The sequence below is a fragment of the Sorex araneus genome, chromosome 1 (genome assembly GCF_027595985.1).
Source record: "Sorex araneus isolate mSorAra2 chromosome 1, mSorAra2.pri, whole genome shotgun sequence".
NCBI classification, from domain to species: Eukaryota; Metazoa; Chordata; class Mammalia; order Eulipotyphla; family Soricidae; genus Sorex; species Sorex araneus.
In genome coordinates, this window is record NC_073302.1 from 233,716,133 (window position 1) to 233,731,002 (window position 14,870).

The 14,870-nt window shown below is 35.6% G+C and overlaps 1 protein-coding gene across 5 annotated transcripts in view; it reads right to left on the reverse strand.

Annotated features, from left to right (window-relative positions):
- The window catches only part of NBEA (neurobeachin), a 625,086-nt gene that overhangs the window by 246,115 nt on the left and 364,101 nt on the right, over positions 1–14,870 (reverse strand). For all 5 annotated transcript variants that reach the window (XM_055142057.1, XM_055142054.1, XM_055142047.1 and 2 more), the window contains one exon: positions 5,510–5,634. In XM_055142057.1, coding sequence (XP_054998032.1) covers positions 5,510–5,634 — 125 coding nt within the window. The remainder of the gene's footprint in view (positions 1–5,509; positions 5,635–14,870) is intronic.

The window sequence follows — 14,870 nt, forward strand, 5'->3', positions numbered from 1 at the left end:
AGGCAAGAGCCTTAAGCCCTGTAGTATTTCCAGTTCATGTTCCCTGAATGTAATTTTGTTAGTTACTTTGGCACTTTAGAAATAAAGTACAACTTAATTTTTTTTCTCCCAAATTTGAAAATACCCTGTGCAGTCTTTGCTATACGAAGTTTACCCATCATTCAGTGCTGCCACCAAATTGGTGAATGAATAGACTTAAATAGGATTAAATTTTAATGTATGTTACTAAAATAAGCCAATGATCAATTACATTTTAAAAATAGCAAATGTTTCTAAGTGTACAGAATTTAGTGAACACAGATGCTCTAAACAGAATTGACAGAAGAAACAATTCCTTGAAATATTTTCTTGACTTCAGATTGTAAAACATCTAAATCTAAGTATTTTAGGAAAATTTTAGAAAAGAGACACCGGGTGAGCCCTCTGAAAGGCTGATAGCTCTCCTCACCTTTTCTTTTTTTCTATATTTTATTTTATGAAAGCACCGTGATATAAAAGGTGATTCTGTAGTTGGGTTTTAGACAATATTCCAGCACTGATCCCACCACCAGGGTCCAGTTTCTCCACTAGATTTCCCAGGTTTCCTCTCCTAACCCTCCTAGCACTGCCCCTCACCCCCCAATCTCCAGCCTGCCATCTTGACAGGCACTTTTTATAAAGATTGATTATTAAAGTTTGGGTCTCTTGATTTCAATGTTGTTGCCTCTGTGGTTCCAGTATTCAGCTATATCATTCCTTAACATCACCTATGTACCCTGACCCTTTCTCCATTTCTTCTTTACCAGGGCATCTTGGTAATTTCTGTTGTTTCCTCTTTTCTTTCCTGCTCACCTGGAGAATTCCTAATCTCTCTAGGTGGCTGGTTAAGGAATCTTAGGATCTCAACCACGTGAGCTCACTGTTTTCTATATGAACTACCATTGCCTCTTTCCTTCTAAGAATACTCCGCACTGCCACTGTATCAGGTATTTCCAAAGAAAGTACTTTGTACACTGGAGCCAGATTTTTGTTATCGCTGTTTTGGGGAACCATCCTGTGCATGGAGGATAAACAGCCACACCACACTAGTGCATTTCTGCCTTTACCTGTGTGGAGAAGCGCTACACTAACCTGTGCTATAAGGAGACAAAGCTGTGTCTCAGTCTCCGAATCCAGCACAGACAGTGCACACAGGAGATAAAGAGATACTTTATCAATAAGTGCTTTTAAATAATACAGGTTTTTGAATTTCTTGCCATCTATTACAAACTAAGAACATGGGAACTGGAGTCAGGAAGGCAGCATGGGAACCAGGAGACAGTATTTTGCACGTGCAGGTCCTTGGTTCTAGTCCCAGCATCACATGGCCTCTCCGAGCACTGCCAGACAGGCGTAGCACATCCTTCTGCCTGACACTCAACAGTCTGCCAGTTGGCTGAGTATCGCTGGGAGTGGCCCATGGCTTCCAAGCACTGCTTGGGAGGCTCGCCCTACCCTTCCCCACTAGAGACAAAATGACCAGGGAAGTGGTTGGAGCATCTGGAGCATTTTATGAAAATGCTGTCTAAAACCTGTTATATGTTTCATAAGTGCACGTTATGACATTTAATAGAATTCATTTATTTTAAGACTATGTCAACCATGCAGTGAAGACAAGACTGTTATATTAAAGTCTGATGCCAGCACCAAGAGTTGCAAGATGAGTTCTCTGTATGTTTTACTCTCCCAAGTTTCTTTTAAAAAATACATTATGGTGGTATGCTGCTCTGATGACTAAGCATGCATTTCTCATGCAGAAGCCCTGGGTTTGTTCACTGGCACATCAAGATTTCATGAACATGCTCAGGAGTGAACTCTCAGCACCACTGGTTACAGGCCCTCCCCCAAAATAAAATTTTTAAATGCCTGTATTAAAAATTTTTCAAAAGACTACCTAACTACAAGTAAGTCACAAATTTCATGCTAAGTACAGAGATTCAATTAGCAATACAGCAGCTAAAGGGAAGCCATTAACAATAATAAGATACCTTAAGAATTCTAATATATAAAATAGGTTATGAGGGAAAAATACACAATCTTTTTCAAATGTTGGAATACATGTAAATACTTTAAAGAAAAATGAAGCCAGCTAATTTGCTAGTTTTTTTTTTCTTGAGAAATATACAGAACAGAAGCATCCATATTCTACTCTTAGAGCTTTTCCTTATCTTGATGACTGTTAGTAGCACATTCCAGTAGTCATGCGTACACCATCAAAACTAATTTAATCTCAGATTCATTACAGAGCTGCTTTTTATTCATCAAGGTCATATCTTGATGGCTTCACAAGCTTAGATAAATCAGGTGTTAAGCAGACACATCTCTGAGGAACCTACGGATGCTCTCATTTGCAGTTCTCAGCATATCTTATTATTTATTGCCATAGAAATGACTGATTAACTTTGTCATCTTTGCTCCCTGTTTTTTAAAATTTCTTTTCTTAGGCTGAAGCCACCTGCCCTCTTTTGTGATGTCTGATCAGACCTATTTAAGATGACGTGTTTGATCACAGGCATGGGGGAAGCTTATGTAGTCAGGCTTTGATGAAACACTGTTCCACTGCAATTTTATGGAATGGAAATAGAGTCTTAAATGATAATTGACAGTCAACAATGACAACCAAAGTTATTAAAATTTGTACTATTCGTTAACAGCATAATTTCAAGTACTAGAAATGCAACAGAAATTGACTAGTCTAGGGTTTATTTAAATACCTTTATTTAAATATATTTATTTATATTTTATTTAAGTATAAATTTATTTAAATATATTTAACCCCCCTCTCTCCTTTTCCATCCTCTACTTATTAGCTCATTTGTCCGTAAGAAGAAAACCTCAAGGACAGGAGCTGAATGTATAAGCTTTAAAATATTCTTTCATTGCTAAGGTTTACAAAATTCCCACAATCATTAAGACTTACATGAGATTTTACTGTTAGAAAACACCTAAATAACACATTCAATACATAGAAAATCAGAACATGGGATACCAGGGAACAATTATATGCCTCTAGGTTTTTATTAATCACATTCCAACACCAGAGGCTGAAAAGAATATCAAATCACACCAAATCTTTTGCACATGGCAAGCTCATAAATTATTCAACTCATTAGTCTTACTAAGAAGCATAAAAATCTCCATCAGTGCTAAGGATGTTTTCTAACTGAAAAAGGGCAACCAAAAGTTGTAATAACAAAATCAAAAGGAAAGCTTTTCAAAGAAAATATGATATAAGATTATTATCCTTTATATATCCTTGAAGCTATATTCACTTATGATCAATCCTTAAAAAAAAAGCACTGTTTATATCTGTTTGCAGTTTCAATGTAGTTCCAAATAAATTTCCTGAAAGGAATTCCTGAAATCTAAATTATGCCTAAAAGTTTCTATACATCACAGGATGATTGACTAAATTTAGAACAAAATCAAATGACTCAGTTTGTACTAACAGATGAAATCTGCTGAATCAGTTTCATTTCTATTCCATTAAGTATAGGTTAACATCCTTGAAACACAGTATACTCCATAATCAGATAGACTTGACCAACAGAATTGAAATCCTAGGGATTGCCTTGACAGCTATAAAAATATTCCCTATTTAAGTAAATTAAGATAATCCCCTCAGTGTGTACAATTCCTTTAAAATCTTTGAAAACTCTGATCACCAATTCAAAGACTTAGAGCAATACTAAACTTCCACTTGCAAAATATTCATTTTTTCCTAAAGTTACTTTGTTGATCCAATATATATGAGTATAAAAAATGTTGACAGGAGAGTTTATGTGACTTTTATGCTAATGTTCCATACAGAATTCCAAGGAAAGCATATGCTATTATTATTATAAGAAGTAAAATGAGTACTAACTTATCACAGAAGTTTTCTCAAATCCATACATTTTGCTATAAATAAAGCTCTTATCTATATTCACACAAACCAAAACATTCAATTATCTGTATAACAACCTGCACACTTCCAAATTTTAAGGTAGTTGCAAGTTTAAAGTTAATGGCAGGCGAAGTGACCAGAGCTGATGGGTGCCTTACTTTTCCACTATTACTGAAAACCTTGGTAGTTTTGCAAATGTAAATGTTTTAAAACATTTGTAAATGCTTTAAAACATACATGTCTTTGCAATTATATCCATTTTTTTATTGGATGAAATGCTTTACCAGTTATTTTCTATACTGTATGAAGAAATATTTCATAACTAGGCTACAAGTTACAAAAGGAGGATGCAAGAAGGTATGAAACTCCTTTTCTCTTGGCAGTTTGCAATTCCTCCTTTTCCTGTATTTTTTGAAGCACTTGCACTCACACTCATTACATCCACTATATTCTATTTCCTACTCTTCACAACGCACTGATGAAAGGACACAGAAGTGAAATAGATTTGAAAGGTGGTAACAGTTGGAGAGGATCGGGATCAATCCCCACTGCCACCCCAGAGGCATCTTCCTACTTCTCCAGCTCTTCATTCCTACTGCCACTGGCCATCTGATATTCCACTACAAGACTTCTTTATGTCCTACATGAGATCCCTTTGGGTCTGTTTCTCTCCTGCCTATTGATATCCCTATACACAATAATCTCAGACCCGTCCATATTGCAGTAAATTGTATGACTTTATCTTTTCTTATGGCCTAGTAGTATTCCATTGTGTATAGGTACCAGTTTCGTTATCCAGTTTTCTATTCTAATTTCAAGATGAATGCAAGACTAATTGGTGAAAAGGTGTAATTACTAGGAAAATGAACTCTTGCAAGGGCAACACCTTACCCACTGAACTTCATTTCAGTCTTGATAAAATTATTTTTTAATCAACATACACATATAATAAAAGACAGCATATGACATAGTCCTACTACAGTAAAATCTGATGGCATATTTAATACAAACCATTATTAAAAACTTTATTGGCAACCAGTTTGAAGTTTGAGAACTTAAATGGCATATTGAATCAAGTTACTTTTTGATTAGAAAGAACAGACTGGAATAGGATTAGAGTAACAATAATGTTAGTGATTAAACATTTGTTATATCAAAATACAAATATGTTTGTATACATATATACACACGTACTGTATACATATGTATTAATGTGGATATTTTGTAGCATAAACAAAAATGTAAGCTTCAGTATAGGGTTTAGGTTGAATATTATTTTTTTTCACCTAGGACCTACCTGGGTCATTGAAGTTTGAAATACAAAAGATATACAGAACTAATTTTCATCTTGTTTAGAATATACAAGAATGAATAAAAAAAGAATATATGAGAATGATGTTTGGTACAAAGCAATTAATGTGAAGTGTTTTAGTGAAAAATAGTTGAAAGTTCTCAAATTGGGGAAATACAAGGCTGGCTGTAGCCTAAATATAACCTAAATGATGTTGAAGGAGACTTTTCAAGACTGTGGGAAAAATGAACTGTCATTCATAAACATCATGTCTTAGCCATAAATTTCTTTTGATAAAGGGCATTGGTACTGACCATACTCTATTGCAGCTTTCAGCAATGCTTCAGCATGAGTAGAGCCAAATGCATTACGAACAAAACGTCTTCTTCGACGAAGGTCATCTTCCCAGTAATCCAAACGCCAGAAATCATGCAATTGGCTAATGATGGGAAAATTGAAAAGAGAGTCACTATTACTAACAGTGCATAACTGAAAACACTTTTTTAAAAAAAATTAAAGCTCTAATTGTTTTGCTCCATTGAAAAACTAAGATAATTTTTGATAATTATGTATAGGTTATAACTGTGCTTATATAAATGTTTCCCCTAAAAATGAGCAAAACTTGAAATAGCACCATTCCCATATTTTAGGCATTATAACACTCACTCTGCTTTCTGTACAATTTTCTCCTTATACTAAAACCATTAATCACACAGAGTTTAGTAACAAATGCAGCATCAAATTACAAGTATTAATGGCACAGTTTGCATTCTTTTACACTGTTTTTAACAAGGCTTGTAAATCATAGACTAGACCTCACTACAAACAGTTTCCAACTTAATGACCATGGTTTCTTAGTAGACTGAATTAAGAACTATAAAATATTGCTCCCTTAGATTTGGTGGAACAATGATTAAAATAATGTGCTGAAATATTCATTGAAATAATTCCCTGCTGCCCACAGCAACCTGAGAAAAGTGCAATTTTATCCATTATTAATAATACTAAATTAGGGCTGCAAAAAATTCCAGTATATGGTAATTGTCTTGGTAAATTATTACTCTAGCACTAGCAGAGTCCTAAGATGATTTTATAGCTTTCAGCTAATATAAACCATTAACAATTGTGGCCATCATTGGTAACAGTGCCAAAAACATTACATTCTAAAATGTGTTAAAATTCCACAAGATATGTCAGAAACTACTTAAGTATGCTCACTGTATATCAACAAAAGATTTAATGATATCATTTTGATTTTCAATTTAATTTCAATAAACATGGTGATAAATGTCACTGCTTAATAAGTCTAATTTTCTATAGGACTTGGAGTAATACACTCAAAAGATAATTTTCTAATTTTATAAGGAGTACTATCCATAAAACCTGTAAAATGCCTTCTAGATTTTGTTTTACTTTATATCTGAATGTTTTATTGTAGAATAGCATTGATTAAGTCAAGAATTCTATCAATTTTGCTCATCATCATTGTAGCAAAATGACTTAAACAGCTGTATTTAAAATAAATATTCTATAAATTGAACTGCTGGTATTCAGGGCTCCTGGCTCTGTGCTCAGCGATCACTCCATGCAGGACTTAGGGATCTATATATGATTCTGGGGATGGAAAATGGGTCAGCAGCATCCAAGGCAAGTGTCCTACCTTCTCTAATATCTCTTCAGATATATAATAGATATTTTAAAAATCACTTTCTTAGAAGATCTTCCTTGATCTCACCGACCAGATTATATCCCCTGATGACACTCAAAGTCTTGACTTTGCAGATATTTGTGTACTTAATAATTTCCTATCTTCTCACTATACCAAGACAGATGTATATAACTTTTATCCTTCTTAAACATATTCAATGCACTAACAGGTGATTCTAAAATATTTCCATAGAATAATGAGTCCAATGATGGGAGAGAATGTACAGTGGGTAGGACGCTTCTCTTACACGTGACTGCCCTGGATTCAATCCCAAGCATTCATACAGGCCCCAAAGCACTGTTAGGAGATATTCCTGAGTGCAAAGTCAGGTGTAACCCCTGAGCACTCCCGGTGTGGGTGTGGCCCAAACACACCTCCCCACCAAAAAAAAAAAGTGTCCAGAAACCAAACAAATGAAATAAATTTAGACATCTAGGATTAGTAAATTTATGACAAAGGGTCAAGCATATACAACAGGGAAAGTGCAGTCTTCTACAAAGGGTGCTGGGTAAACCTGACAGTAACTTGCAGATTAATTAACTGAACTACTATTTCATACATCATCAAAAAAGTCAACTAAACTTTTATTAAAAGCTTGAATGGTAGTCCAAAAATCATACAATTCCTAGAAAATACCCCTGCACACTGGTTTTGGTGATGATGTTAGATTTGACACCAAAATCAAAAGCAACAGAAGTGACAAAACATAAAAATAAAAAAGGTTTTGCACAGCAAAATAAAAACCATCAGCAAAACGACCAAGAAAACCTTTAGAATAGGAGAAAATATTTTAAAATCATTTATCTGATAAAGAATGTTATTAGGCAGTTAAAAGAAGGATGTATTGGCATTTGTACCAACTTGGAGGCATTATGCTAAATAATATGTTAGAGAAAGAAAATATCATACATCTCACTTATATGTGAATCTAAAAAACAAAAACACCAGGTGTGGCTCAAAAAAATAGAAAAGAAAAAAAGAAAACTTCCAGAGACAAGTAAGGATTGTAAGTAATTAGAGAAGGGTAATTTTGTGGAGATATCAGTCTCCAATGCATACAGAAATACAGAAATATGCATAGATGTATATACATCTCTCCCTATATATATGAAAACAGAAGCTATACAATTATCAAGTTAAAACTAATAGAAGCAAAAGAAGTACAGTGTGTAAGGATATGTGTATTCCCATTTTTAAACAATAGAGCATCTAAACCGTAGAACATCTAGACCAAAAAAAAAACCTCATCAAAGATACAGAAAAAGCTCCATCACCATCAATCAACATTTTTAGAATACTCCAGCCACCAAAAGAATATTCACTGCTTCCAAGTACCTATGAGTAGAAAACAAAGTAGATCATACTCTTGGCTATACCACAAAAGAATTGAAACCATCATGATTTCTCTTATAGATATGGAAAACAGAAAATGCCAGAAATACAGCAGGAATATCCCCCAAATACTTTAAAAAAATGCCTCAGTCAAAAACAATTCTCAAAGAAAACAAGTTACTAAGAGAGTTAATTGTTAAAACTAATTATTCTCTCTTCTTCTGGACACATTTGACATTAGGCATGCCTATGTGGCTTCCTTCAAGTGATAAAATAAGCTCCCTTGGATGTAAGTACAGCTATCAAACCATTTTACAAATGAAGTGAAATCTATGCTGAGAGGGAATGTGCCCCAAATTAAGCAACCAGTAGGTGGCAGAGTAAGATTTTGTTCTCAGGCCATGCAACCATCTAGCTTATGTCTACTTCCTCCAATTAAAAAAGGCAGCCACAAAGTAACTATCTAGAGGACAAGACACTGCAAGTACCAGAATAGCAGTTTTATGTTTCTCTGGAAACACAATAATTACTCAATGAAAAATGATAACTACGAAATACAGAGAAACTACTGATTAGGTCTGCTCATCCTATATCCAACACAATATGGAGCATCTCCCACGAGTGAGGCTGTGGGTATGCATGAGTGAGTAAACCAACAGGACTCCTGCATATGTGAAGCTTTCAGTCACTTCCTCTTCTTCTTTCTGCACTGCCAGGAATGGAGCTCAGGATCTCCATGTTCAAGGCAAGTGCTCTGCCAATACAGCGACATTTCTGAGCATAACTTTGAGTATTTCATAATACAAATAAATAACTATAGATTTGTGATTTTATTAAATATCAAGAAGAAAAAAGATGAGGCATGGTCTTGAAAATGGGGAAACTGACATCAAACAGGTCAAAATTTAACTGTCTGCATATGAACAGGTTAATTAAACACGAGTACAAAATGTGTTGATGCAAGAAACTTTGTATTGTTGGAAACTTAATTTTCCTCATAAAATAAACCATCAGTCTTCATAAGGGACAGGAATGGTCTTTTTTCCCTTTTCTTTTGGTGGGGGGGAATACCTAGTGGTGCTGAGTGGTAACTCCTGGCTCTACACTCAAAAGTTACTCCTGGCAGTGCTTGGGGGACCATATGGGATGCCGGGAATTGAACCCAGATCAACACTGTGAAGGCAAGCGCCTTACCTGCTGTACTACCGCTCCAGCCCCAGAGATGGTCATTGCTTAATGATCAAGAGATAAATACAGGAAAAACCCACACTCCTAAACATATGCACCTAAGGATGGACCATCAAAATATTTTAAAATACTGCTAAGAGATCTGAAGGGGAATCCTGATAGCAATACAATAGGAGTAGGAGACTAATACTCCCTTATTTCCACTAGATAGATGATCTAGGCAAAAACTCAACTAGGAAAAACAGAGGCCAGCAGGAGGACTGGGCAATGGTTAGAAGCTCCACAAGTGTGTGGGGGCAAAGGGGCAGTTAGGGTAGAGATGGGATCAGTATGACAATAATACTTAGAAATGACTATAATACTCTGTACAAAAACTGAGTGTTGAAAGTAGGTAAAGGGATATTCATGATAACTTTTCACTATTTATATTGCAAACTGTAATGCCTGAGAGAGAGAGAGAGAAAGAGAGAGAGAGAGAGAGAGAGAGAGAGAGAGAGAGAGAGAGAGAGAGAGAGAGAGAGAGAGAGAGAGAGAGCACACAAGAGATTGAGAGGGAGAGACTGTCACAGAGGCAGATGTGGTGGTGGGGGGGCTTGAGGGGGATGGAACTGGGGACATTGGTGGTGAGAAATGTACCCTAGTGAAGGGATGGGTGTTAGAACATTATATGACTGAAACCCAATCACGGGCACCTGTGTAACTAAAAACAAAAAAAGAAAGAAAAAAAAAAAACCCTTAACGATGGCCTTGAAGGAAGAAATGGAAGAGACAGAGGGGCTGGTAGATATACACAGGGCCCTTCATCACCCAAAAGTTGAATATACATTCTCCAGTACACATGGGGCTTTCTTCTAGGCAGACCATATGCTGGGCCACAAAACATACATCCATAAAATCAAGAAAATACATAGTATATCAATGATCCAGATACCATGATGATTTGAAAATGGAAATTAGTCACAAACAAAAACAAGTTGAAAACCTCACTTAGAAATTAAATCAAAACTGTAAAATAAATAAGGATTTTCTTAGTTAAAAGAATTATGGGTAGACCCATTGAAAAATCCAAACTAGTATACAGCACGTGGAAAAAACATCATTTATTTAGTATGTTTTCTGTTCTATTCAGTCAATTGCTAGTGACAAATAACTTTCGGATGAAAGTGTGTGTGCCTGAGTGCATATGTGCACGTGTGTGTACACACACACACACACACACACACACACTTATCAGTCCTATTTATCAGTCCTATTTATCTACTGGTTTGATATGTACCATTATTGATTCCTACTTTCAACCTTTCTTTCTAAATACCACTGCATACTTCGTCCAAGGACTTCTGTTTTTCTCACACTCTTCCATCCTGTATGAGAATGCAATTTAAATTACAAAGTGATAAGTGAAACTCCTGAAAAAATCCATCAACCCTGCCCTTGGCAGATGTCCTCTCAGTCTGACCCTGTAAAGTCACAGTTCAGAAAGGCAAATCCTTCTACACAGTCTTTAAAAGCCGGGCCAGAATGTTTCTCTTTTCCTGGGAGTACTGAAACTGGAAAGAAAGACAGGAATCCTTACCCAGGGTTCCAAAGAACATCACAGGAGGTGATCAAATTTTTTACCTCCATCATTTCTTCCCAGTGGGAAGTAGTTAGACTTAAAGATGAAACTTAATCAGGTTTCTGAAGCATCTGGATTCACAGACCCAAGAGATATAGAGATTGATGAATGTGTGTGAATGGAACAAGGCTCCAAACATACCACAATGAAACTTGAGATCTAAAATATAGTGAATACTATTAAAATTTCAAACTGTACTAGCTATTTTTTACTTATTAATATTGGCTTTGGGGCACACCTGGTGGTGCACAAAGCTTACTCCTAGCTTTGTGCTCAGGGATCTCTCCTGGAGGGACTTGAGGGGCATCATGTGGCGTGAGGGATAGAACACAGGCCAGCTGCCTGCAAGGCAAGTACCTTACCCATTGTACTATCTCTCTGGCCTCTGCATGAGCTATTTTTAATAATGAGAAGTTTTGCTACCATCATATAGTTAGACACAGCACAGGAAAAAAGAAAAAAAGAGAACTTTTTGCCTCAAATTTTGTTTTCACTATGTGCATCTGAATTTTAACCTGAGTTATTATCTTATTTTTTGCTTATGTTGACGCTTTCTGAAATGACCCTCCCCTTTCCCCATATTGTTTACATGAACAACGATCCAATACACTTCATGGTATCACCTTTGCTCTAATTTACTTCTTTATGAGAAAGAGAAAAGGTAGTAACATTTACTTAAATATGACAATATGATTTCAGTCACCTAACAAGAAAATCTAAATCTTTTGGCATAAAACATACAAACATAACAAAACTATTTCCAGCTATTTACAGAGAACTCGTAAAAATCTGTAGTATAATGAAGTACATTAGCCACGTAAGACTTCTTTTTGAATGTAACAGAAATAATAGTCCTTGCTTAAGTACTGGAGGTTTGTTTGGTCTAATCATTCAATTTGATTTTACTCCATTTTGTTTCCAGGAAAAGTGGATTTCTGAGACTAAAAAATGCTTAGAAGTGTCTTGTTTTGCCTTTTGGCCAACGTCAGTATTTCCAGAAGCCAGAATTTCTGGTATCTGAAACAGGAATACACTGAGTGTTTAAGACTCAACGTGTAAACAAGAGCTGAGGGAATTAAGTCCATAAGTATTGGGTCAGAATCTGTCAGTTGCTGAATGACGGAGGGCAGCTAGTTACTGAAGGGGTCTGTCTAGGAAACAAACACTGATTCTCACAATGTAAATTCTGAATAACAAGAGTGGGAAAAAAATAAGAGTTAAATGCATAAGAGATGGAGCAGCAGCGCTGCTTTGTGAATTTTCATTTAACTGTTGTCTTTTTGTTGTTGTTGTTTGTTTTGAGGCCACACTTGGTGGTGCTCAGGGCTTACTTCTGGCTCTGATTAGGGATCACTCGTGGTGGGATTGGGGGACCATATGGGATGTCGAGGATGGAACCCAGGTTGGAAATGTGCAAGGCAAACTCCTGACCCACTATCCTATCACTCCAGCCCCTTTAATTATTGTCAAAGAGGAAGCTCACTCTTAGAGTTTCAAGTAATGGTCATTTAGGAGGCCCAAGAAACATTTCTTATACTAGTCAAGCTTCCTTTTGGTTATTATTTAGGTATTATAATTTACAATACTACTAATAACAGAGAGTCATACAATGTTGGTCAAGTTTTTTAAAGAGGTTGCCACGTGTGATTGCATAAAAGATTTGATTGGAGTGAGGCTTCAGAGGAGAGAGAAGCACTGTAGCACTGTCTGTCTTCCCATTGTTCATCAATTTGCTCAAGCGGGCACCAGTAAAGTCTCCATTGTGAGACTTGTTACTGTTTTTGGCATATCGAATACACCACGGATAGCTTGCCAGGCTCTGTGGTGCGGGAGGGATACTCTCCATAGCTTGCCGGGCTCTCTGAGAGGGACGGAGGAATGGAACCCGGGTTGGCCGCGTGCAAGGCAAAGGCCCTACCTGCCGAGTTTTCAAATGTAAAAGCAAATCTTATTCCATGAGCTATTACCCAAATAACCAGCAAAATATTCACTTTTTGTCTTTGTAAGCAACTTCTCTCCTGAACATCCCTCTACTTCTTCTTTAGGTAATTACTTTTTAGAGCTAAAAACTCCTTTTCCTACCCACTCTCAGTCCTCTTACAATTGAACCTGACTCTCAGTTTAAAACAATCTCAAGGAAGAATAATTACTTTAATCTTAACTTAAAAAAAACTGCAAAAGTAAATGTGAAATGTCTACTCTATACAGTAATTATCCCACTTCAAGAAAGTCAGATTTTCTTTTTTATCCTAATAACTGCTGTGGTGAATAGGCCTAAATAAGTTTATGCATTATAATTAAAAATATTTCTCCAGAAGACATCAGGAATTTATCATTATAAGGCAGTCTGCAGAAAAGAATTTACATAACTTTGAGGATTATCATTATGTTAAGTCACCTAATTTTCAATCATTTTAAAGTTAGCCCTAATGTTAAAAACGTGCCTTTTAAATCTTACCACAAAATATCTTATGTAAAAGATATTTGTTTATGCAATATTTACTTAATTGGTATAGCTTAAAATATATAAGTCTAATTTTCACTACTTTATTCTCTAAGTCTCAAAGCCTTCACTTAGAGACTCCTTCATAGAACTGTGGTAAAATATGCATGTAAAGTATTCAGTCCTGTGCTGGGTACATGTAAGTAGGCGTCAGCAGGAACAAAAAGAAGAACAACCAGAAATAAATTCAATTTCCAACACTGCTGCTTGCTAGTTAAATGACAAATCATCTGAATATATTCTTATCTATTCCAGAGTAGTATTCATTACTGATGCTCTTAGTCTAAAGCTTGTTATAAGTCTACAAATGATAATCATATAAATATTCATTATACAAGACAAGTACAATTGCTCTGGCATTTCTATCAAACAAAAAATATAAGCTTTCCAAAAATGTAAATCCTTCTTGTGGTCTAAAATTTTCAATGCAACATTTGACTGAGATGATAGATATATAGGTAGTAGATAGATAGAAGAAAATACAGCAAATATTTTAAAACTATTAAAATGTAGCAAAGAATTAACCTTGCCTTTCAGGTTCTCTAGGCCGTCCCAACTGCAACATCATCACTTTCATGGCATCCTTTCTTGCAAGTTTATGCTCCTCAACCCTCTTATGTGTTCTTTCTTTAAAATTTTCATGTTTTTCCACCTGACAATCAAGTGTGTACTGTTCTTCACTATGGTTCTCTGTTATAGTGTATCTTCTAAAATATTCTTTTATGTAAACTGGAAGCTAATCATTTGATTGCACTTTAACACCTCAGACACTTAAACCTGGATTCATTTACTAGGCTGAAAAACAACACAGAATCTGAAGATCTGCTTATGCAGCTCTGCAACCATACAGTACTTCGAACAGCATTTGAAAATAACAGGCACATGTGGCATTTCTATGTACTAAAAATAGATTTAACATTTAAAACAAAATTAAGACAAAGACAAGTCTTGGAGGAAAAGTTATTAATTATTAAGCAAGTGGATGAATTTTAACAAAACCATATATGATGCACTTGGCTTTCTCCTTAATACACACTTAGTGGGAGTAAATTTATATAACACGCTACCGATAATGGAACTAAAAGTATCACTTTCATAGTAGCTTAGCATTCCTCTGCAGGAGGGAATGATTTGCCACGAACATATTTAACCCAAATAGGAAAATACAACATAGTAAATTAAGAACATGGTGACAATTTAGTCTGCCTTTGTAAAGTTTGCTTTAGGCTATGTAATCATTTCAGTAATCAAATGCAAGCTGGTCCATTTGTATTTGATTCTTTGTGACATTTATGAGGCATGCCAAAGAAAAATGTTTCCATCCAA